Below are 26,064 nucleotides of genomic sequence, written 5' to 3' on the forward strand. Positions count from 1 at the left end.
GATTGGGTTCCATATACTAGGAATTCAGGTTTACAGAAGTCACTTAGCTTCTCTTGTTCCTCATCTGTAATGTAGAAATAATATCTGTCCTGTCTGGCCACAGGAAGTAATCATCTGCCTAGCTTGCAGTGCTTTGTCCACCAACTATCAAGTAACTTATATTCATTGAACACTCCATGCTTTAAATTGCTATTATACACATTAGAGCATTAGCATCATTAAGATCGTTTGGGGGTATTTTTTGACCTTGTGGTATGAATACAGAATTGCACAATAGTTAAGCATGTGAGTTATATCAGGCAGTATATTACATTCCAGTTCCTTTACAAACATCTAATTAATTCATATTCTCAGTTCCCATCACGTTGTGTGTGGTATTTAATAGGCATTCATTAATAAAGTTGTGTTAATCAATATACTTTGCTCTTAATAAATACAGAAGGAGAGACAGATCCAAGTAACATGAGCCCTATATAAGTATTTCTCAAGTGCTATTCAATTTTAAATGCTGAAGTGAAGGTAAAAATAGCAAAAGATGTGACTCTTGCCCTACTAGACTTTATAGTCTAATTGTGGAAGTGGCCAATTATATCATTACAAAGAAAAGAAAGTTATGAAGCAAGGGAAAACAGAGACAGCAGCCTTCTTTACTATGCCTTTGTTAATTCATGTCACACAAATGTCACTCTTGCCATTAAATCCCCTATATACTAAGTTTAAATACTATTCATGTGCAGACTAGAGAGTGGATTAATGATTCTAGTTTCTCTCCACAACTTTGGCAATGGCTCCAGCAAGACTCATAAATAGGCCTGTGATGGGCAATGAAAATGTCCTCCTTATGTATCTAATTCTTCATCTTGGTAACAATAAGTGAAAAGATCCATAAACACAGCTTTAATTAACAGCAAACCTTTGTTGCTTAGAAATAGACCGCAGGCCTCTTTGAATCTGTTGGCCTTCTCAGAAAGAATTTTGTTTTTCCCAGAGGGTAAAAATTAATTAATGTCCTTACAATTTATTTAGTAGCCTATTGTCTCAGAGATGCCTAAATAAGTTCAGTGAGCTGTATTGCTGTATAAAGCATGATACAATCAAGCTGCTTTGAAGAGAATACACTGTAAAAATATACTGTCTAAAGTAGTGATTAACAGGGAGGATAATATTCTGTCAGAATGATTACTTTTCTTTATCTGTGGACATTACTTATGTACATTATTGGATAAATAATCAGATTCAAAACATTTCATGTGGTTTTTAATGAGCTCACACAAGCTATAAAAGTTCAAAAAAGAAAATAAACACTGACATTAATAGTCCTTAATTGTTCCATTAAAAGCTATTAATTGAGGGATAGATCCAAGATGGAGGAGTAAATAAACATTGTGTCTGAGTCCTTCCAAGAACACATTAAAATTACAACTAAATTATAGAACAATAAACCTGGAGAACCATCTGAAGTCCAGCCAAACAGAAGTCCTATGACTGAAAATATAAAGAAGAAGCCATATCGAGACTGGTAGGAGGGGTAGAGACACAGAATGGGCCCCAAACCTCCCTGTGGTGGTTGAGAATCAGAAGAGATATCTCAGCTGTGGAGGTTCTCCCCAGAGGAGCAAGGGACCCCACATCAGGCTCCACAGCATGGAGTACTGGTGCCAGAAAGCGGAGCCTCACAACATCTGGCTGTGAAAAACAGTGGGGATTCCGTATGTTAGGGTGGAACGGAATGCTATGGGAAACCCAGACATCCTCTTAAACAGCCTGTATACAGACTCATTCACTCTCAAACACTCACCTTGGGCTCCAATGAGGGACAATGACTTGGGGAGCCTCGGAGACATATCTAGGGCAACTGAGGTGTGTGGCTGCAGGGGGAGAACTGGTAGACAGTTGGTATTTTGCCCATGAGGAGTCCTCCTCTTGTGCAACCAGCAGGCAGATGCCATCTTTCCTGTGTTGAGCCCACACCTCACAGGCCAAGTGAGAATCTGATTGGTCTGGTGAGCTCTGAAGCTCCACCCTGCTAACTCAGCCTGCCCTTTCCTCCCGCCCCACCCAACTCATGCACTGCCAGAGGCACTTTCTCCATGAGCAGCCAGTCCCTCCCACATTGCACTCTTTCTTGCAAAACTATCAGAGTCCATGGGCCTCAGCCCGGTGTCAACTGGCTTTGGTGTGCTCTGAGACTTTTGTTCAGTTGCTTCAGGCTCAGCAGTGGCAACAAACCAGAGTCTACATTAACCTAGTGATCAAACTTCTTCCCACTCTTATGACTTCCTGAGACCCTGCCTCACCCAACTCGCATACTGCAGGAGGCTTTATCAGTGGCTGAACCTTAAGGGAGCTGGCAGGAGGCAGCAGGCCTCAGGGTATCCTGGCTTTTTTGTGGAGCTACCCCAGGCCTGGTACTGGTGGCAGACATCCTCAGGTTGCAGCATGTCCTCTCCCACATGCCTCCAGGTACTACACAGGCAGCGACGAACCATGGATCACTTTGTAGCTCCTACCATGTACTCCCCAGCTAGTCACAGGCAATGAGCGATGTGGGTCTGCACCAGAGCCCCTCCCAAGAGGCCCAAGAACCAACATACTTGGAGTTTTGCTTCAGACCACAGCAGAGCACCACCCAATTAGCCCCACAAGCAGCACGCAAAAAGGGCAGTCTCAACAAGCACCAGAGCCTGTTGGGGCAAATCCTGCTCCAAGGGGAAAGCTCTCTGCACAGGAGCCCATAAGCTGTGAATATGGGCAAATTTCACAGTAAGTCAGTCTGAGGGTCAATCCCACCCAATGACATACCAATAGCAATTAAGGCTCAACTATAACAAGAGGGCACACACAACCCACACAAGATACATTCCTGGAGCACCTGGCTCAGGTGACCAGGGAGAGTCTGCTACTGGGCCCTACTGGGCACCTACTACACAAGGCTAGCTGGCCAAGACTGAAAGACATAGCAGATCTACCTAATACATAGAAAAAAGCACAGAGAGGCAGCCAAAATGAGGAAACAAAGAAATGCCTCCCAAATGAAAGAACAGGGGAAACTTTCAGAAAAAGAACTAAATAAAATGGAGGCAAGCAACTTACCAGAGACAGACTTCAAATCAATTGTTATAAGAATGCTCAAGGAACTTAGTAAGAACTTCAACAGAAATTGCAAGCATAAAAAAAGGACATAGAAGCCATAAAAATGAACCAGTCAGAAATAAAGATACAATCACTGAAATGAAGAATGCACCAGAAGGAATCACCAGCAGACTAGATGAAGTAGAGGACTGAATCAATGATTTGGAAGACAATGTAGCAGGAAACACCAAATTGGAACAGCAAAAACAACAAAAAAAGAATCCCCCCACCAAAAAAAAAAAAAAACAAGGATAGTTTAAGAGGCCTATGGGACATCATCAAGTGTAACAGCATTAGCATCGTAGGGTACCAGAAGGAGAAGGGAGAAAGCAAGTGATTGAGAACCTATTTAAAGAAATAATGACTGAAAAATTTCCTAACCTGGCAAAGGAAATAGACATACAAGTCCAGAAAGTGTAGAAAGTCCCCAAAAAGATGAACCCAAATAAACCCACAGCAAGACAACATAATTAAAATGGCAAATGTTAAAGACAAAGAGAGGATCCTAAAGGCAGCAAGAGAAAGGCAACTAGTAACTTATAAGGGAGCTCCCATAAGACTATCAGGTGATTTCTCAACAGAAACTCTGAAGACCAGAAGGGATTGGCAGGAAATATTCACTGTGATGAAAACCAAGGACCTACAATCAAGACTATGCTACCCACCTAGGCTATCATTTCAAATTGACGGACAGATAAAGAGTTTCCCAGACAAGAAAAAGCTAAAGGAGTTCATCACCACCAAACCAGTATTGCAAGGAATCTTAGAGGGACTTCTTTAAAATGGGAAAAAAAAAGGATCAAAATTATGAATAATAAAATGGCAGTAGCTACATATCTATCAACAATTACTTTTAATGTAAATAGATTAAACGCTCCAATCAAAAGACATAGGAGAGCTGAATGGATAAGAAAACAAAACCCTTACATATGCTGCCTACAAGACACTCACTCAGATTGAAAGGCACACACAGACAGAAAATAAAGGAATGGGATAAGATAGTTCATTAAAATGGAAATTAAACAAACAAACAAACAAAAAAACTGGACTAGCAATATTTATACCGGATAAAAAAAAGACTTTAAAACAAAGGCTATAAGAAGAGACAATGAAAGACCCAGTAATCCCACGTTAGGGTATTTATCTGAAGAAACCTAAAACATTTCTTCAAGGGGAAGAATGTGCATCCATATGTTCATTGCAGCACTGTTTACAATGGCCAAGATGTGGAGGCAGCTTAAGTATCTGTCATGGAAGAATGGATAAAGAAGAGGTGGTACATATATACAGTGGAATATTGCTCCGCCAGGGAAGGGAATGGGTTCTTGCCATCTATGGCGGCATGGATGGACCTGGAGGGCATTGTGCTGAGTGGAGCATGTCAGATAGTAAAAGTCAGATACAACATGATTTCACTTATATGTGGAGTTTAAGAACAAAATTAACAAACAAAACAAAAACAAACTCATACATACATTTTTATAATTGCCAGGTCGAAGCAGTTTTGAGGGTGGGTGAAAGAAGGGGAAGGTATCAAGAAGTACAAATTGGTTGTTACACAGTAGTCAGGGGATGTAGGGTAAGCACAACAAAAATAGTCAATAATATTGTAAAAACAACTATGTATAGTGTCAGATGGCTACTAGATTTGTTGGGGTGATAGATGGGAGGGGGTTGGGTGGCAGGGTAAAACAGGTGAAGAACTAAAACACACAAATTGGTAATTACAAAATAGTCATGGGAAGTAAAGTAAAGCATAGGGAATATAGTCGATAATATGGTAATAACTACAGTGCCAAGTGGGTACTAGTTAGGGAGATCACTTCTTAAATTATATATATGTTTCACCACTGTGCTGTACACCTAAAATTAATATAAAATAAGATTGAATGTTAAAAAAAGCTATCAACTGAACACTTATGTTTGGCTTTTTGAAAAATGCATGGGATCTTCTCGTGTCCTTTGATTATATTTTCATCTTTTCCTAAATTGAGCCTGCAATAATTTTGTACCATTAGTAACATTATACCAGTAGACCTGCTCTGTAGTTTTCAAATTCTGTCTTAAGAAAAAAAATTACTGCAAATGTTATTTAAGAACTCACAAATAAATGACCAAACAAAACAAAAACAAACTCATAGGCAGAGAGAACAAACTCATAGTTGCCAGATGGGAGAGGGTCTAGGGATCTGGGTGAAAAAGGTGAAGGGATAAAGTAGTACAAATTGGCAGTGACAAAAGAGTCACAAGGATGTAAAGTACAGCATAGGGAATATAGTCGATAATATTGTAATAGCTATGTATGGGGTCAGGGGATACTAGACTTATCTGGGTGATCACTTCATAAGGTATATAAATGTCTAATCACTATGTTGTACACCTGAAACTAATAGAATACTTAATGTAATTAAAAATAAATAAATAAAAACAAAGAAATCATAAGGCATTTGTATCTACAAGTTATTGTCTGGATTTTAGTAGCAAAAGTAAAAATTAGCTTATTTCTCATAACTTCTCAAAGTAAAGAAACATGTATTTATCCTTAGGATGAAAAATGTATATTCATTATTGATATCTATTATAGTGAAAGTGTTAGAAAATAATTTGAGTTTAATATTAGATAATTTTGACATATCCAAATGTAGAAGTCTATGTTATAACTAAAACTATATTGCTAAAAATATTCTATAACATATAAACTTATTCACAGTATACTTCACTAAACACAAAGCTTATAAAAGTTTTACTATCAGGATTACTAGAGAACATTTTCTTTTTTTTTGCTTATTTATATCTTTAAATTTTTAGAGAAAAATGTAATCCTTAGAAATGTAAAATTGAGGAAAAGAAGTATTGAAGAAAAAATAAATATTAACGACTGAAAAGCAATAGGTCAGGTTTTTTTAAGTGGTAAAACTTAAAAATATCCACCACAATTCTACAAACATTAAACATTCTATCATCATACTCATAAATGTTGAATTTTCTTTTGAAGTGCAATTCCTGTTTTTACTTATTTTCTTTTTCTTTTTGGATTTATTCCCACTCTCCTTTACTGCAACCCTATTACCTATCCAAGTAGTAATCCATGTTAATAAGTAAGTATGTATCCCTTATCATACTTTTCTCCATGCTCAAATAGTTATCCATAGAAATGTCTGCATACATACTTATTCATAGGCATAAATAAAAAGTCATTCTTTGCTTTAGAAAATTTGGATCATACTACATAACAATTTTGCATATTGCTTTACTGATTTCACAGTATCCTTTGGAAATTGCTACACATAAACTGTAAAGCACCAAACTCTCTTTTTAGTTGCTGCGTGATATTGCATGCTATGGATTTTTTTAAAAATTACATTGGCCTCCAGGCTGTACACCTAGGGATGGAGAGGGTGGGGGTTGATTTTGGCTCCCAGGGAATAATTGGAAATTTTTAAAGATATTTGAGTTGTCAAGTAGGGAGAGGAGTGCTACTGGCATCTTGTGGGTAGAGCTCATGGATATTGCCAAACATCCTACAGTGCAGAGGACAGCTCTACAACAATTAAAATGATTATCCAAAACCTAACTAGTGTCCAGGTTGAGACACCCATCAGGCATACTCTGATCTCAGGGAATTTGGCACTGGCTATCACTCTGGCTGGAGTACTCTTGCCTTAGGTATCCACATGGCTCACTCTCTCACCTCTTTCAAGCCTTTTACTGAATTATATTTTCTCTATGAAGCCTATTTTGATCAACCTATTTAAATTGTAATCTTTCTGCAACTCCAAAGCACACACAGATCCTTTGGCCACCCCAATCCTAGTTACTCCATTCTTTCTTTCCCCGCAGCTTCCAACAGTCCATATAATTTATTTACATACTATGTTTGTTCATTATCTTTTCCCTCCTTGTAGGATGTGAACTCCAGTGTGGCAGTGATTTTTGTCTGTATTATTCACTAATGCATTCCCAGGACCTCAAAAAGTGCCTGGCATTCAATAAACCAATAAAGCAACAAAGGAAAAATGATTGTATGAATAATGGTCATTCATTTTATTTCCCATTTTTAAAAACTATATAATGCTGAAGTAAATATCCTATACATATATATGTATATGTTTTTTTTTTTAATTTCTCTATATCCAGAATGCTTTCCAAAATGGAAAATTTCCCATAACCATGTGAGTATCCTTCTCTTGCTCCCCCACCTCCGACTCTCGGCCATCTATAGGTGGTTTTTGAAAATCTTTTCCATCTTTTTATTATTTTAATTTGAATTTTTCTGATGACTTGTGAACTGGAGTTTCATTGAATATATTTGTTGATTATTTGAATTTGATCATCTGTGAATTGGTTTTGTAAATTTTTTCTGGTTGTTAAAATTGTCATTTCTAGTAAGTTTGTAAGAGTTATCTATCTGTCTGTCTGTCTATCTATCTATCTATCTATCTATCTATCTATCTATCATCTATAATCTGTAAAAATACCTTTTCTTCCTAAACTATTATTTGCCTGTTGATTTTTTTAATGGAATTTTTAGACCACAGTTACAATTTTACATAATCAAATATGTACATCATTTCTTCTGTAGCTTCTAGACTTTTGGAAGTTAAATTCTGCCTATAAATTATATATAGTTTACCCTCTGTTTTCTTGCAAAAATTTTATAATTATTGGTTACAATTAAGCCCTTAATCTATCTGGAATACATTTCTGTATATGAAATATACAGAAGAAAAATGGGTTTAATTTAATTTCTTTGCAGGTGGATAACTAAATATACAAGCACAATATTAAAGAATACATCTTTTCCCCCACTGAATTAACCTTTGTTATACATTAAATCCTCCTAATTACTGATCTCAGTGTCTTGATTTTCTATCCTGTTCTATTAACCTATAACCTGGTGTATAATAACTTGAAGCATTTTAAGAAAAAAAAAAACTTGGTCAAAGGAAGAGGAGATACAACTTGGCAGGTCAAAAAGAATATTCAGTTTGAAGATGAATTAGGGAAAAACTTCAAAATAAGAGTGAACACCCATGCTGTAATTGAACATCATGACATTTTCAATTTGCCTGATATATTTATTCATATATATATATATATATACACATATATATATAAAATTTCTCTTTTCATTAGTGTTCTTAATAAAATGGTAGCATCAATCTCATATACTTTTCCTATAGAAAGTTATTTTAATTCCATATAATATTGCTCTTTTTCATTGTGCCTAGGCTCCCATTGTTTTGAATAACATTTTCAGTTAGGATTCTCCAGAAATGCAGAACTAATAGGATGTATATAAATATGGAAAGATATTTATTACACATAATTGACTCATGTGATTATGGAGCCTGGCAAACCCCAAACCTGTAGTGTGGGCCAGCAGGTTGGAGAACCAGAAGAATCAATGGTGCAGATAAAGTCAAGGCCATCTGTTTGACAATTACCTCTTCCTTAGGCAGCCAGTCTATTTGGTCTATTCAGGCCATCAACTGCTTGCACGAGGCCCACCCACATTATGGAGAGCAATCTGCTCAAAGTTCACTCGTATAAATGTTTACCTCATCCAAAACCCCCTTCGAAGTTCACACATATATTTAACCATCAAAAATATCTCAGGTTATTTTTTATTACTAAGAATAGTTAGAAAAATTTGAACCCCAGGAAAAGTTATCTCTAAAAAGAGTTATTTTTTATCCTTCGGAAAAGTTTATTTGTAAGGTAAGTGCTGAATAGGCAAGACTTCAGGGTCAAAGTAAATATGATTATGAGCCTACTTATACTCTGACTTCCTTAACTGTAAAACCATTAATGATTGCATTCATCTCAAATCACAGTGCAGGAAGCAAGACTCACCAAGACTTTGTGGATAGCTGCTCATTCCTTCCATCACCACCTACCTTTCACATGTCCACATCTGCACTTCCAAGGAACTAGAATAAAACTGGTGGCCAGCTACTGAGAGAGAGAACTCTTCATGAGAACTCTTATCATTGTTAATTTTATACCTTTGTCTATTGCCTGCATTAATCTGAATGCCTCCTATTTGTCCCTGACCCAATTGGGGGCTTTAAGGACACATTTAGGTTAGAGGTAATAAAGTCTGTGAGTCTCCTAAAACATGAGTCATGGATTTCCTTGTTGCAATGTCAGTTTTGGGTCTATTCAATGATTCAGGGGTTAAATAGAAGGGACTAACTTTCTTTTCATAACATATTGAGCTCTACTCCCCACAGACATAACGATATACTCTGACACTCACTCAGATAGTTAACGCAGGTTTCCAGGAGTGGATAACTTGGCCCGTGTACCTTCACTAGATTTACCTGGTGTGTGATCGGAGTCTGCACGCCATGCTTCCACAGGAATTCTGTTGCCAATGGCCCAATCCAAGTCATCTTCAGAGTCTTGAGCAAGACCGCAGGCTGTGGTCCAGTTTCCTGAAGATGTTTCAAAATTGCAGCTTCCCATTGTGCTTGTATACTGGCCTAAGGAAACAAAAATATTAATGGAATGCTCTGGAAATGCATATCACACTACATTTGTGATGATTTAAAATTAGTATGTGTATATTCTAGTTCTTTATAAATTTATAGAACCAGAACATTTATACTCATTGATAACATCAGTTGAACAATGTAGCTTTCTTTCTTTCTTTTTTTTTTTTTTTTAATCACAGGGTCTAGAAGCAGTGCATGAATACTATCATTTATCCATTAAGGGTTATATTGATTTACTAATAATATTCATAAATGATAGATAAAACTGCGTCTACACATAAACAATGAACATAACATTAGGGTAATACAGATAATTCAAGTCAAATAAATCAACAGCTGCAGTTGCCTGGATATTTAATTCAGTCCCTTTGCTTACTCTGCTGTTTGAACAGCATGGACCATTACAGAGGCAAAATCATTTACTAAAGGAAAGGTGCCCTCGAGAGATAGTAAACTGTATAGGACACAAACGCTTTCAGCTTACCATACCAGTCACCCACTTACAACCTTTCAGAGCTAGTCACCAAACAATGAAAGGAATTCTCTTCCAAAAGCGGCCATTGATAACTCATTAAAATTAAGTTATTCACAATAAAAAAAATTACAGGATAATAACTGAATCTCCTACCTAGTTATCAGTGAAAAGTGCTATCATAACTCCCGGATATCTGCTTTCATTTTTCTTTAATTTTTTTTTTTTTTTTTTTGCACAGCAGTTATTATTTTTGAGCATTCACTGTAAAAACTGACTGTATTGTACAGAATTATTGGGTGACTGAATCAGTGTGAATCAACAGAGATTGTCGTTGACTTTTCTTTTTAGAAAGTTGAAGTTTGCATTATTTTTACCATTTCTTCTCTAGGTGGTTTCTCGTGCATAACTTTTTCTTAACATAAAACACATTAGCATATAGAAACTTCATCAGAAGAAAAATTTGCTGTGAAAATGGATGCCAAACATACAGCAAATAAAGCTTTAGTATTTTTATAGAAAACTTTCTGGATCCCTGAGAGTATTTTCATAAAATATCAACATTTCACTTTTCAGGCATGATTGTACCTTATCTCCCAGAATAAAATCATTTTTAATTATGTACATTTCTTTCATTCATTCCACATGACTTATAATCCATTGATTTTTGTGTGCATATGTGTGGGCTCTGTATATCCTATCTTACGCTTGTCACACCACATTACATGATTTAGATAGGTTTCTATTATGCAAACAATATGGATAAAAGTGAGAAATTGAGTTCTTCATGTGTTTAGCTAACACAACTGCAAACATGCAGAGTCTTCCAACATATATACAAAATAACCATAATATGTTTTTAGAACAATGTCACATACAGGTTCTGCACTATGTATTTCTACATAACTGACTCCCTGACACATAGGACCTACAATAATTATTCTACATCCTTTTCCATTCTCTGTGATCACTCATATCCCTCCTTGTTTATTTAGCATATGGCTTTATCTTTAGCTCTAAGGATATCTACACAATCCGGATAAATTCTCTTATATTTCTTTCTTTGTACCTCAAATTATGTCACTTTTCCTTTTCTCTTTCCAAAGGCTAATTTCAGCTTGGGCTCAACTTCTTATCAATAACTGCTATTAGCATTCCACACCCTCATTTGTTTCAAAGTTATACAACTTTTCCATGTCCTTCAATCTCACATTTTCTACTAATTCCTTTCCTATAATTTGCAGACATAGTCATGGTGACCCTCTCGATTAAAAAAATCATATATTTATTTGCTTAAATTTCTCACTCTATATCTTCACTCATTCTGTCCCACAGCCTTTCACATTTTTATGTAGATGGCCCACAAATCTGCACCATGATGAAATGCAAGTGTTTATCTTCAAATGCTTGTTGAACATTCCACTTTAACATACAATTGTAACCTGGAAACCAACAGACCTAAAACAAACTCATAATTCACCCCTCCCAATGGGTTCATCTCTTTGAAATTATTGATTATTCACCCCTTCCAATGGGTTCATCTCTTTGAAATTATTGATTAATTTCGTAGCCTGAAACTTCTCTCTCTTTTAAAGATTCAAACTTTGGAGTTACCTTTGATTCTATATTTTTCATTTCCATATCCAATCAATAACCAATATTTGTAGATTCTCCCTTTGAGAACTTGGGGAGGAGCTGAGTATATAAAAAAGTCAGTTATCTGAAGATTGTAGAGCATACAGAAGGGAGGGGTCCACACAGTTCTATACTTTTGATGATAAAGGTTACTAAATTAACCAACTCTAGAGTTCCCTTGCTTTTGGGTTTATATGATTTGAGAGAATATATTTTTCTTATTGTCCATATCCATTAAAAATGCATTTGATTCCAAGAAAATAAAAATCCAAATAACAGTAGCTTAGCTTAAAAAGACAGAATTAATTTATCTCAAGTCAGGAAGTTGTCAGTTTAAGGCTGGCATTGTGGTTCAACTGTACAGTTGTGGAGCACCCATTTTCCATGCCTCCTTTCTGTCATCTTATCGTCTTCATGCTTATTCATAGCTGCAAGATGACTGCTGTACTTCCCAGTGTCACAAATATTCAAGACATTGAAAGAAATGCAAAAAGAAAAGAGTTTTGTTTTTATTTTGGTAATATTCTGGTGCTTTTTCTTTCTGAAAAAGATAGCTTCCCCAAATTTCTGTGGATATCTCATTGGCCTCTGGTGGCCCAAAGAAGTTTGGAAATACTGGTATTTGTAGCTGGTCACAATTCTGCCCCAAATAAAATTGGAGTTCTGTTTTTAAAGAATAAAAAGGCAGTTAGCAGGGACTACCATGCTGTCTAAACTGGTAAAAGTTGGAATTTCTGCTACAAGTATTTTAATGATTATATATATCTTCTCTTCTCCATTCCATCTAGCAAATCATACTCATCCTTGAATGTCCGATTTATGTACTATCTCTCCCTTTCCAGATTATGCCAGTTCTCACAGCGTGTGTGTGTGTGTGAGTGTGTGTGTGTTTTATGGCACGAAACAGCACTTATGGTTGTTACCATTAATTTGGAAATCCATTATTTCTTTATTTTGCATTGTCTTCTTAATTATTGTTTACCACTGAATTACTGTAAACATTTCCATGTGGTCAGGCATTATTAGTGACCTGCATTATATATACCATGTGTGGTTCCATACATAATTACTGAATGATGGATGATATGAAGACTAATATTTCTTAATGATGAATATATATCAGTATTTTCAAAATGACTTTTGCTTTAGAAAAAATATTTTTGAAATTGTGATCTTTATCATGATCCCTTGAAGGATTCAAAACATTACTAACACTCTTTTAAACAACTGGCATTTTCTCAATAGTATGATATTCAGCCATATGGTTGTATGGTCAGTGTAAATGTTAATCAACTAATATATTTTTTAAAGAGATGGCTCCATAATTAATTATTTGTAATTCCTCACATCCACATATCTACCTTATTTTCCCATACCATAATGCATCAACACAGGAATATTACATAATTTTTCCTCATTGTGAAATGGCTTCTTGAGGTGCTACACTGAGAATAATTTTGAAGAATCTAGTACAGTGGGAAAGAGTGGCATAAGTGAAAAAGGATGCTTGTCTCTGTAAGAGGCAGGAGAGAAAGCGTCCACCCACATGCTGTACATCTCTAGCCTAGAACACAAGGCACACTCAATACATATTTTAGGTGGTCATTTCCTTCTGTGAAAAACGAGACCACATTTTTGACTTGTTTTCTTTTTAATTTAGTCTCATGTATTATAAATCATACATTTTGCAACAGGAGGTAGAGATGTAAAAGACAATTTTATTGTTGCCCATAACCTAGAGTAAAAATTTACTCAGAGGCACTAACTGCATTTATTTTCTGATAAGTATAAAGGGCATGCATATAAGACATTTACTATGACTGACATTTCAAGTGAATATAAAAATAAATGCTATGGAAGAAGCTAACATTATTAATCCTAGTAGACTGAAAAAATATATTCTTTATTTCATTTCATTCTCAAAGCACTCAATAGGGCTGATGTTATTATATCTACTCTACAGATGAGGAAAGTGAGTCTTTGAAAATTAAAATAATTGCCCAACAAGTGAAATAATAATTTGCCCAACAAAGTAAAAATGAAGACTTCAGTTTCATGACCCAAAAGGTCAATTCTTTCCTTGTATTTTACCAAAGGTCATTTTGAAAAGGTATTTGATTCCATTATCCACAATAGATTATCTGGCTTCAGGAATCCAGCCCTAATGATTTACACTGGAGAATGTATCGAAAAGACCATCAATATAAAATGTTAATGGAGTCAATTTGCAGAACCCATAAGTCACCTGTATATCTCGGTGTGCTGCATAGTGTTCCTTTTGGATGTGAACAAAGTCTATCAAGGTGTTTTTAAGAAAAGTGACTATTTCATTTGTCAATGTATTACTTTTATTTTAATAAATTCAACTACTTCTTGCAGTTGTCTATCAAAGTTGTGGGTAACACTAACAGATATAAGTATGTAATTGATGTCAATTTCTGAAAATCAAAACTGCTTGTGTGTGTTTTCACATCAATAACTCAAACAGCTGTGAAAAAAAATCTTGTAAGGCTGTCTGAGAGGAAAAACAAGTGAAGCAAAACAAAAAACAAAACAAAACAAAAAACAAAACAAAACAAACAACAACAAAAAAAACATGGGTAACATCACATTTGAAAAACCAAATACCTATAACTCTTTCTAATGTTTGTAAGCTTATTTCTATATTATATATACAGATGTGTGTACACACACACACACACACATTGTTCATATGTACTCTTCACATAAACTGTGATAACCTATTCCTTATGGAACTTGTTACACTTTAAAATTAACCAGGAAATTTTTCATTTACTAACAATGTTTTTAAAAAACAAAAAAACAATATATTTTAATACATTTTTCTCCATAGTGTTTTTTCCCCACAATAAGTGACTTTTTGAAGCCTAAGACAATTTCTTGTTCATTTTTATATATCTGATATTTAGAAAGTTGTTACTAGCCCATACTAGGAATAGGAGTAAATTGGAAAAGTATAATTTTTTGATAAATATTTTCAATATATGTACATATTTACATAAGAGGAAAATCATTTTACTCTCTGTAATAGGTTTTCTGTGTGCATGTGATAGCTGTCCTTTCCCCACTGGATTATGTACATCAATGACATCATAATCAAATTATTTTTCCCTTAGAACTTTTATGAATATGACTAATTTGTAAATGTCTTTCTGATGCTTATTAAATGCTCTATTTGTTATGTCTTGAGGGGAAACTGGTGATTTCACAAATGTTTTAGAGCACTGTTTTAGAACTCCATTGAAATAAATTTTTTAGAGTCAATATCAAAAAATACATTTTTTGGTGCACTTAAAAGAAGTTAGAAATAGCAGTAGAAATATTATTCAATATATTACAAATTTCATTTGAAAATACCTATATTATAAAGGAAATATATAATTTTTATAAAATTAAGAATATAATACTGTAGAATTCATAGTATAGTTTTAAAAAGTGACAATCATTTTCACTTCCTTTTATACTTTGATTTAAAATTATAATATGGGATGAATGTTGAGGACATTATAGTAAGTGAAATAAGCCAGTCACAAAAAGACAAATACTGTGTGATTGTACTTATATAAGGTACCTAGAGTTGTCCAATGCATAGAAACAGAAAGTAGAATGGTGGTTATCAAGGGCTGGGGGTTGGGAGAATGAAGGGTTATTGTTTAATGGGCACAGATTTCAATTTTTCAAGATAAAAATGTTCTAGAGATGGATGGTGGTGTTGGCTGTACAACACTTTGAGTGAACTTAATGCTACTGAACTGTATGTTTAAAAATGGTTAAAATGATAAAATTCATGTTATCTATATGTTGCCACAATTTTTTTAAAAAAACAATAAATGCTAAAAAGAGAAAATGAACACTTCAGAAGCATCATTGCTATAAGATCTGGTGGAATAAAAATGATATTGAGCTAAAAATAAAAATTTAAACATGACTTGTGCGGGACTTCTACCCTGTGCATGTGTGACATTTTCCCATCGAGGGCTGGCATCTGTTTGTTGTCTCTCTTTAAATCTGGGCTAGACTTTGTTATTTGCATGACCATTAGGAAGAGCCAAGAGTGACATTCTAGAACTTCTGAGTCTAAGTCTTAAGAATTCTTGCTATTTTTCTTGAGGCTCTTAGAATGCTTTGCTGTGGATCAGTTATTTGATTAAAAAGGCAATCCCTGCAGGATGTCTGACTGTCCTGAAACAGCCATGTTATGGCAAGCCCAAGCCATGTGGATTGCCCTGGAGGATGAGATTTTATGTTGAGCCAGATAGAGAGTCTAAAGAATAGGAATGTGCCAAATAAGGAGGGGAGGAAGGCAACTTGGAAGTGTCCCTTCATCCAGTTATACCGGTCTGTACCATGTGGGTCAGAGACAAATTGCCTACCTGATTCTTTCCTGAATTACTGACCCACAAAATTGTAAGCAAAACGAAACTTGCTTAAGTCACTAACTTTTGGGGTAGTTTGTTATGTGGCAAATGCTAACTGCAACAGGTAGCCTATATGGTATCAAGATTCCATATGAATGCTCACCATGAAGTAATATAAAATGTATATATATATATATATATATATATATATATATATATATATATATACACACACACACACACACACACACACACACACACACATACACACACACACATATTTGGTTTAGACACATGCTCATATTTTTAAATTATGTACTTGGTTTATACATGACTTTAAAAAAATCACTTGAATGAAAGCTTGAGTACAAAATCCAATGTGACTCTTCTAGTCTTCTTTTGCCAGGGCAATGTAATTAATAAAATTATTCATTAAACTATTATTTATTCAAAGTGCTAATTTGTAGCCTCATCTATAAAATCAACCACTTTTTTTTTTTGGAAGGACTGAAAATACTAATGAAAACTAATAAAGAAATGTAGGCTGTTAGTTCAGTTTCTGACAATTTTAATTCTGACTCCACACACAGTTCTATACAATGACGTGATGGAAAATTTTTGTAACATGATTTGCTATAGATATGTTGCAGTTTTTAGTATGGGGATGTAAAAAGGATGAGAGGCTGCCATCTGGATATTTGCATAGAGAAGCTGGAAAAAATGTTTTGGCTATTCTAAATCTACTCTAGTACATGAAAACAACATTGCTTCTCAGTAATCAGTGCCAGTGTTTCTCTACTAATAAAGTGAAAATCTTGTGCTGAACTGGAAGCATTAGAACAGACAAATATACTTACTACAGTGAGCTTCATCAGACCTATCAGAGCAGTCTGGTTTATAGTCACAGACGAGGTGCGATGCAATACATTTCTTGTTGTGGCACAAAAAATCAGTATTTTCTGGACAAATCTCAAAAGTCTCTCCCACTGGAGAAAAAAAAAGCAAAAGAAAAGTGTTATCTTGTAACATTTTCATTAAATTTGAATATTCCTTTTCGTCGTTTTATAGATTCCACACTATTCCACACTAAGTTAGTGATTTTAATAGTTGTCCAAGGTAGATGTCTAGACACCTTACCACCTCAGTCCCACAGCCATTGTTCAGCAAGTTGTATAGATTGTACTTTCAAAACACTTTTTAATCAGTCAAGGGCTGACCATTATCTATCACACAAACCCAAACTTCTAATCAAGGCATTACAAATCTTTTGTTTTTTGTACCAGCTAATTTTTTTTAAAGATTTTTTTTATTGCGGGAGGGGAACAGGACTTTATTGGGAAACAGTGTGTACTTCCAGGACTTTTCTTTGTTTTTTCCAAGTCAAGTTGTTGTCCTTTCAGTCTTAGTTGTGTGCAGCTCAGCTCCAGGTCCAGTTGCCATTGCTAGTTGCAGGGGCCGCAGCCCACCATCCCTTGAGGGAGTCGAACAGGCAACCTTGTGGTTCAGAGGACGCGCTCCAACCAACTGAGCTATCAGGGAGGCAGCTCAGCTCAAGGTGCCCTGTTCAATCTTAGTTGCAGCGGGGGAGCCCACCATCCCTTGCGGGACTCAAGGAATTGAACTGGCAACCTTGTGTTTGAGAGCCCACTGGCCCATGTGTGAATCCAACAGGCAGCCTTCTGAATTAGGAGCATAGAGCTCTAAATGGCCCACCAGCTTAGTTTTTTATTCTCATTTTCTGCAACTCTTCTCAGTTACCTGCAGTAAACTATACCCAGTGACTGGGGGTTTCACAAATACTTCATTTGCACTTCATTTTCCCTTGCATTCACATATGCTGCTTCCTTTATCTGCACTAACCATTCCCTCCTGTGCTCTTGGTGATCTGCTCAATCTCAAAACTCAAGGAAACAACTCCTCTCTCTACCCGTCTTGCCTCTCTGTCATCTAAGCCCCAGGTTGGATACTTCTTGTTTCATACCACCTAACACCCCTTTTGTTCCTGTATTAAATGCTTAGCACCTCATATAAGAGCCATTTACACATCTGTCTGTCTCTCCAGACTCCAAGTCCATCAGCAATAGGAGATTTTGCTGTATTTTCTTGGGCCTAAATGGCACCTACAGCATAGTTTGTGCTTAATAAATGCTGGTTATAATAACTGAAGGTATAATGGTTTCATCTAAAGTGAGCTTAGAAAAGTGAATTGACAGAATTTTCGAAGGAATTCACATATTTGAATATCATTTGAATTTATATAACGTCTAATGATAATACTTCACAGCTTCAAAGTGATATGCATTAAAGGTATAAAACTATTTTTACCCAGTTCAACAATTAAATAAAGCTCAGCAATTTTTTGATGCATAGACTATAAGTCCAGGCTGGTGTGTCTGAGATGGAGTAAGTTACTCAAGGTTAAGCAATATTTCTATGAAAGAAAATAGCAAAACTCTACAGATTTGATAAAAGTGCATTTCCATTAACTTCAAATTATTCCCACAATACAATAACTAAAACCTGAATAATTTTCAGAAATAATTTACCAGTAAAATGCAGTCGAAAGATGAAGACTGAAGACAGAGCCTCTAAGACAACAGCAAATGTTTCAATTATGGGCATAGTAAAATGAACAATTAAAGGTCATGTTCATTGAGTAGTTGGGAATCTTTGCCACACATTTTAATTAACATTAGTGAGAATTTACAGTTACCCAGAGCAATATGTAGATGTTATTTACATATTGTAAATATGCAAGTCGATGCATTGGAGATTATTTTATCTTTCCGTGCCATAGCCTGTGGAGCCATATAATTACTCCAAAGAGGATATGTCTAAACTCATAATCTGAATAACTGGTTCTTTAGATTTTTATTTATTTTTAATTTATTTTTTATAATTTGTATTAAATTTATTGGGGTGACATTGGTTTGTAAAATTATATAGGTTTCAAGTGTACATCATCCATATATTGCATTGTTCGCCATCCAGAGTCAGTTCTCCTTCCATCACCATGTATTTGACCCCCTTTACCTTCTTCTACGTTTCCCCTTCCCCCCTTACCCTCTGGTCACCATTAAACTATTAGTTGTGTCTATGAGTTTTTATTTGTTGGTTGGTTGCTCTTGTTTGTTGCTTTCAGTTTTATATCCCACTGAAGTCCTATGGTTCTTGATCTTTTCTGTCTGACTTATTTCACTTAGCATGATATTCTCAAGATCCATCCACGTTGTTGCAAATGGTAGTATTTCACCTTTTCTTATGGCTAAGTAATATTCCATTGTATATAAGTACCACAACTTTTTTATCCAATTTATCGAAGGACACTTTGGTTGTTTCCATGTCTTGGTCACCATGAAAAATGCTGCAATGAACATACGGGAACATGTATCTTCACAGAAAAATGTTTTCAGATATTTTGGGTAGATACCCAGAAGAGGGATTGCTGGGTATCAGAAGAGGGTCATATAGTAATTCTAGTCTTGATTTTTTGAGGAACCTCCATACTGTTTTAAATAGTGGCTATACCCATTTATATTCCCACCAACAAAAAGTATACAATGGTTCCTTTTTCTCCACAATTGCTCCAATACTTGTTATTACTTTTCTTGTTGACAATAGCCATTCTAACAGGTGTGAGGTGGTATCTCATTGTGGTTTTGATTTACATTTCTCTATTAGCTAGTGAAGTTGAGCATTTTTTCATGTCTGTTGGCTGTTTTTATGTACTCTTAGAAGTGTCTGTCCAGGCCCTCTGTCCATTTTTTAATTGGATTGCTTTTTTTGTTGTTGTTGAGTTGTATGAGTTCTTTGTATGTTTTGGATATTAGCACCTTATCAGAGGTGTTGTTTATTAAAAATATGACTAAGCTAGACTATACCTCTAAATGAGGCTTATTTCCTTAAGAGTGTTGAACAACAAAGTCATGAAAGGAAATCAAGGCAGTACTTTGAATTGCAGTAAAGCAAGCAATTACAGTAATTTTTTTTTTTTCTCACATAGGATTAAAAAATCAGTCCCCAAATCCTTCAGGCCACTGGGAAGTTAGCGTCCACTGATGATCTATATTTTGATTCCCCTCTATTTATTCTGGGACTGAAAGACTTTTTTTCTTTAAATTTCAGTTTAGAGTATTAATATGTACTTTCAAAAATATTTTTATGTTTTTAATGAGTGGAAAGCATATCCTATGATATGGTTTTATTAAGTCTTCTGTAGTCTAATTTTCAATATAAATTTAATATTTAAAAACTGTAATATCTTGTGAAATCTAAAAACAACCCCAAGAAAGCCCCATAAAACAATTTTCTTCAAATAATTCTCCTTATTTAATATAAACTTTATGCTATTGGCATTTTGTCCAATAGTAGAATGATGTTTTAAAAAAATACCTGAAATTGGCACACACCACTCTCTTTATCGCATGTTCATATAAAAGTAAACACATATGAGCATCTGAGTGCATTCATTAAAACAGAAATATTAAGCTGTATTTGTAGTGTCTAGAAGAGGGAACATTTCCATAAACATGGTTTCGTTTTACTTGTTAATATATGAATTTTCATTGTCATTGACTGTTTTGACTTGTTGATAAAGTATCTTTGGATAACTTTTATTGTATGTCTCCAAAGTTTTATCACTCTAAGTAAAAGTTTTCCTTGAGTTAAAGCTGGTAATACTGGACAGTAAATGCTGATTTCTAATGGGCAGTCCAAAAATGTGGCCCAAGGTAATGATGTGAACCTCATTCTTATAAAATCTGTAACCTACGGTAAAACCATTTAATATTGATCTCTAAATGGAAACAATGATAACCACTCCCTCATACAAAGTACTATATGTTTACATCTAGTGATATCATCTATTTAGAATCTTCAGTTTTTCATCTTACAAACATCTATTGAGCAATTGTCAGGCACCATGGAGGATATTGTGATAGTTCTTAGCTTCAAAGAATTTATAATCTGGTGATAAAAACATATTATTATGTTTAGTGGTATAATTTAAGACATTTATGGCTTGCTGTCAGAGGACAATAAAAAATAGTCCTAGTGTGTATTGACATGTTAATAGATATTTTATACATTTATTCATATGATGGCTTTTACAGTGCCTATCATCTCAGTTAGTTATTCATCAATTAGTAAAATAAGCCAGACCATTCGACTGAGAGGAAACAGTTCCAACAGGAATCTCATTAATAAAACTCAATTTTCAGTTTCTTTACCAGGTAAGTTTGGCAATGTATTGTAAATATGGAAGATTCAGACTTATTTCAAGGACATGCACCATTTGGATAATAAAAGGGAAATAGGCTCAAGAACAAATATTTTGGAAAAGATCATGCATCTTAAATTTTCTTTCACAGATGAATTGCTTAGTTCACTTGAGTGCTCTCTTGTTCTAGAAAAATCAGGGGCAAGTTCGCAAATAAAAGGAAATCTCAACACTGCTGCTGACTTAATATCACATGACCGGTATTTTCAAATACTCAGAAAATAACACTAATACCTTTCATATTTTCTATTCAGCATGAGCATTGAAATTTATCTTATGTTAGAAAAATTGCTAGGTTTTAAGAAGGTCAGTGCACATATCAGACAATTGATGGGAACACATCTCAAACTGCAACCTCAATGATCTCAGTGACAGCAAAGTTCAGTTGTGTCAAATTATCAGAAGTGTTATAGGAGTTACTGGACCATGTCTTAGTGTACAGCAAGAATTTTAGGAAATATAAAAAATGTGATTCTATTTGTCATACATAGAGGCAAGATGCCTGTTAAGTGGAAGATATCCTAAAGAACATGTTTTTAAACAAAAAAAGTGACCTTATAAACTGTTTCTATATTTATTTGGGAAAAAAATCTATAGATGTACATACCAAACACTCTTTTCAGGCATGAAACACAGATTTTTATCTTCTTTTTAAGGTCTGGACATATCTTAAATATCTAGTTTTCTTTATGGATTCTCCAAATAATTTAAGAACAATAGATTGCTAAACCCTAGGCTATCTATACATCAAATAATTGGTTTATAGGTTTGACAAAAAAAAAAAAAAACATTTTTAGAAGGCCTGGAAAGAAGGAAGAGTAAATAATAAGAAAATAAAACAAGACCAATGACAAAACTCAGAAATGACATACCTGATAAAGAACAGTATGCTTTTATGTGTGGGAAAATGTTTTTAATGGTTTAATGTTTCAGAAGTCTTCATCCACTCCTCACCTCTTTTCAATTCGTAATAGTCCACTGAAGGAGCTCTTGCTCAGTTATCCAATAATTTCCTAACTACCATTTTGAAAGAAACATCAAGCCTTTCGCTCTGTACTTCACTGCTACACCTGATGTGTCAAAAATGCATTACTTTTTCCTTTAAATTAAAGTTTATTGGGATGACAATTGTTAGCAAAGTTACATAGACTTCAGGTGTATAATTCTATAATACACCATCCATATATCACATTGTGTGTTCCCCACCCAGAATCAGTTCTCTTTCCATCACCATATATAAATGCCTTCCTCTTTGTATCTCTCAATTCCTTTAGCTCCTTGGCATCATATTCCTATTGCTCTGCCATCTCTTAACCTTCCTTCTCCTCTCTTGGCTCCTTCCTGTTCCAGGCAAGGCCATTAAGTGCTAGCAGAGCAAATTTTCACGGTGATTCATTTTCCATTGCTCTTCCTTGGGTGTCATATTTACTGTCACAGGTTACCACCTGTGGCTGATAACCCAACAGCTACAAGGTGTGATCAAAACATATGGTGAATGCTGCTGCCGAGTGCCATCCAATGGAAAGGCAGGGATCTTCAATACAGGAAGCGCAATGTTGAATATTAGTAACAGGGGGTGACAAGTTTCAATTTGTTCAGTGTAGTCAGTTGGGTGTGAGCTATGTTTGAGAGAAGATGTGTTTTAAAGTGTGCCATAAATCATCCTCCATCATGACAACATTCCATGTCACACATCGCTTCTGGTATATGGCAATTTCTGTCAAATAAAAACATTACAGTGTGTCCTCATCCACCTTATTCACTGGATCTGGCACCGTGCGACTTCTGGCTCTTCCCCAAAGTCAAAATGATTCAGGACATCAAGGCAGCCATGACAGTGAAACTAAAGACACTCACAGAAGAAGACTTCAGAACTGCTTCAGAATAATGGGATGAGTGTTTTAAAAGTAAGGGAGATTAATGTCAATGTGTCTATTACTGTACTAAACTTTCTAAAATTTAAACATCCACTGTATTTTTTTTATCACACCTCGTACATCCCAGTCTGTAACTCTTCCTGAGTTCAGACATTTATGACACATTTTTAATTGGATAGCTCTACAACGTATCAAATACACTCAATGTGACCAAAAATACATACTTTTTTTTGCCTCCTACTTTAACTTTTCCTATTTTTTTTGCCTCACAATAAACTTCATAGTACCCATCTCTATATGGTCCACAGATGCACCCTTTTGTCACATATTTTTGCCTCTACTCATGTTTTCACTCCCTCATCCTCCCTTCGCCATGTGGTGGAGATATCGGCTATTTACAGCATATGTTCAAATTTCTGTGGTGCATGGTTGTTGCTGGGTAGTGACTGCTCAGCCAGACACTTTATTTCTCAGCTACATTTACAATTAGATGGGGCCATCAGGGCGCATTCTAACATGTGGTACGAGTGGAAGGGATATGCACCCCTTCCGGGTGAGACCTTACAAACTTCCACATGCTGCTCATCATAGTCAATTTCCTCTGCTGGTTGATAGAAAAGTGATGATCAGCAGGGTGGACCGTGAGGGCCAAGATGAACACCTGCCTGGGTCCCTGAATAAATGCCTGAGGAAAGCTTCCCCACCAATCTGTTCACCTGCCAACTATTGTACAGTAAATAAGGAATGAGTGTCTTGACTTGCGATGCATTTTGGATCGACTTCTTATAATGGTAGCCTAGCCCAATATAACCAGAATACAATGTCAATGGTGTGGTGGTGGTGGTGACTCTGACTCTTCTAGAGAACTTACTATGTGTCTCATTACGTTTAAACACATTACATGTATTAACTCATTTCATTCTCAAGATATCTTCAAGAAGTAGGTACTATCATTTTTCTAATTTAAGTTAACGAAGTTCACCCAGCTACCTAATGCCAAAGCCAGAATTCATGTTTTGAACCCCAAACCTCTTCCCCTGCTCAAATATCCAATTCTACAAACCACAGGTTATTTAAATGTTGTTTATTCCATGGCCCATTTATCCATCCAGTTTTCTCGGTGCCCTGGATAATCTCAATTATAGTGCATGGTATTGAAATAAAACTCTAAGATACTCTTTTTTGTTGTTGATATATCTACTACACGACAAACTAAACATGCTCCTTCTGGAAAAATATGGAAGAATCCTTAAAGGAAGGAACTATATTATATTTATTGCTACATCCCTAACACATAGTACGAAGCCCGGACTCCTTTCAGGTGATTAAGTAATATTTGCTGAACTGTATTTTAAAGTTGGTGAAACTGACTGGATTTTCCCATTGCAATCAGAATAGTTGGCTATTTAAACTTAAAATGAATTAAAAACATACCATGTCTACTAGCACTAAGAATTGCATTTGACAAATTTAGAATACATTGCGCAAAATCATTCTTGCAAAACTTTGCAGTTAAAAATAGTTATAAGAAAACTGTCAACTACTGAAACTGTTCAGAGGATAAATGGGCTGTGTGGCATTTATTGTCACTGCCTAAGATAATTACTGAGATGTGATATATTTTGTGAATTTGATAGTCTATTTAAACACAGCTAATGATGTAATTTATTGGTTGCTACACACACCAAGGAGGCTTATGGTGTGTCATGACATGAAACAGAAAGTGAAGAGAATCTAAAGAGACATGGGCCAAGGCAACATAGAATACTGAGATAATAAATGCTCTTTTTGAGGAATATGAATTTGGTATGAAACAAAATTGTAAGGAAAGAAAAAAAAAGTCATTCAAGGAAATTGTCATCATAACAATTGGCCCTTCATTAAATTTTTTGGTCTACTTGCAAGATTCCAGTTCTAACCTGAATAAGAACCATGATGGATGGAAGATACCATGTATTTAGACTAAGTAAAATTTTCTGATTTCCATATTAAGAGGGGGGATTCATACTTTGCTCAAGGTTGATCTCCACTTCACTGAAGTGAGGTGTAGGAGGAAAGTTGCACACTAAAGTACCAGTGTCATATACATCTGATAAGGAATGGCAAAGGAGGCAAATTGAATTGCTTCTTTAGCTTTTGTCTTGGAATACTATTTCTTTTCTTTTTTTTGCTCAGATAACTGTTGAGTAGAATTAATACAGAAGCATTTGCTGATAGGTTTAAAATATTAATACACAGTGGGGAAAAATGCATATACACAAACACAAAAACACACACACAGTGTCAAAAAATATATACACATTTTAAGAAAGGAAAACTGTATTAAAATTGTAATATATATATATACACACACACACACACACACACACACACACACACATATATATATATACCAATAGCAAAAGATGAATGCAAGTCATGTTTGACTTCTGCAATTACAAAAGGTGCTCAAAATGGTTACAATCAGCCTCCAGACACTTCTGATTACGGCAAACTACTGCTTGAGCAACACTGACCAAAGTGTCCACTTGTATACATTTTTTGGCATCCTCGATAACAATAAATAGTTGATTCATTTTGACCAAATTGAAAACAAACTCTTTTTATATCTTACCAACCAAGTAAGCAATTATTGTGTTTATTTCTTTTTCTCTTACAACCAGTATGAAATGATGGAATAAATATTAAACTGATAATGATAAGCCTTATTTTTGTTCTCTGTATTTATAAAACCCCCAAGTAACTTGAAATGAAATCATTCAAATACTCTGGGTTGAGAGGTCTTTCCACT

At 35.2% G+C, this 26,064-nt stretch overlaps 1 protein-coding gene across 1 annotated transcript in view; it reads right to left on the reverse strand.

Moving 5' to 3' along the window:
- The window catches only part of MALRD1 (MAM and LDL receptor class A domain containing 1), a gene marked incomplete at its 5' end in the record, with an annotated part of 573,210 nt that overhangs the window by 183,338 nt on the left and 363,808 nt on the right, over window positions 1-26,064 (reverse strand). The window contains 2 exons of the mRNA XM_081051765.1: window positions 9,459-9,620; window positions 16,976-17,104. Coding sequence (XP_080907891.1) covers window positions 9,459-9,620; window positions 16,976-17,104 — 291 coding nt within the window. The remainder of the gene's footprint in view (window positions 1-9,458; window positions 9,621-16,975; window positions 17,105-26,064) is intronic.

The sequence above is a fragment of the Rhinolophus hipposideros genome, assembly GCF_964194185.1.
Source record: "Rhinolophus hipposideros genome assembly, chromosome: 1".
In the NCBI taxonomy this organism is placed as follows: domain Eukaryota; kingdom Metazoa; phylum Chordata; class Mammalia; order Chiroptera; family Rhinolophidae; genus Rhinolophus; species Rhinolophus hipposideros.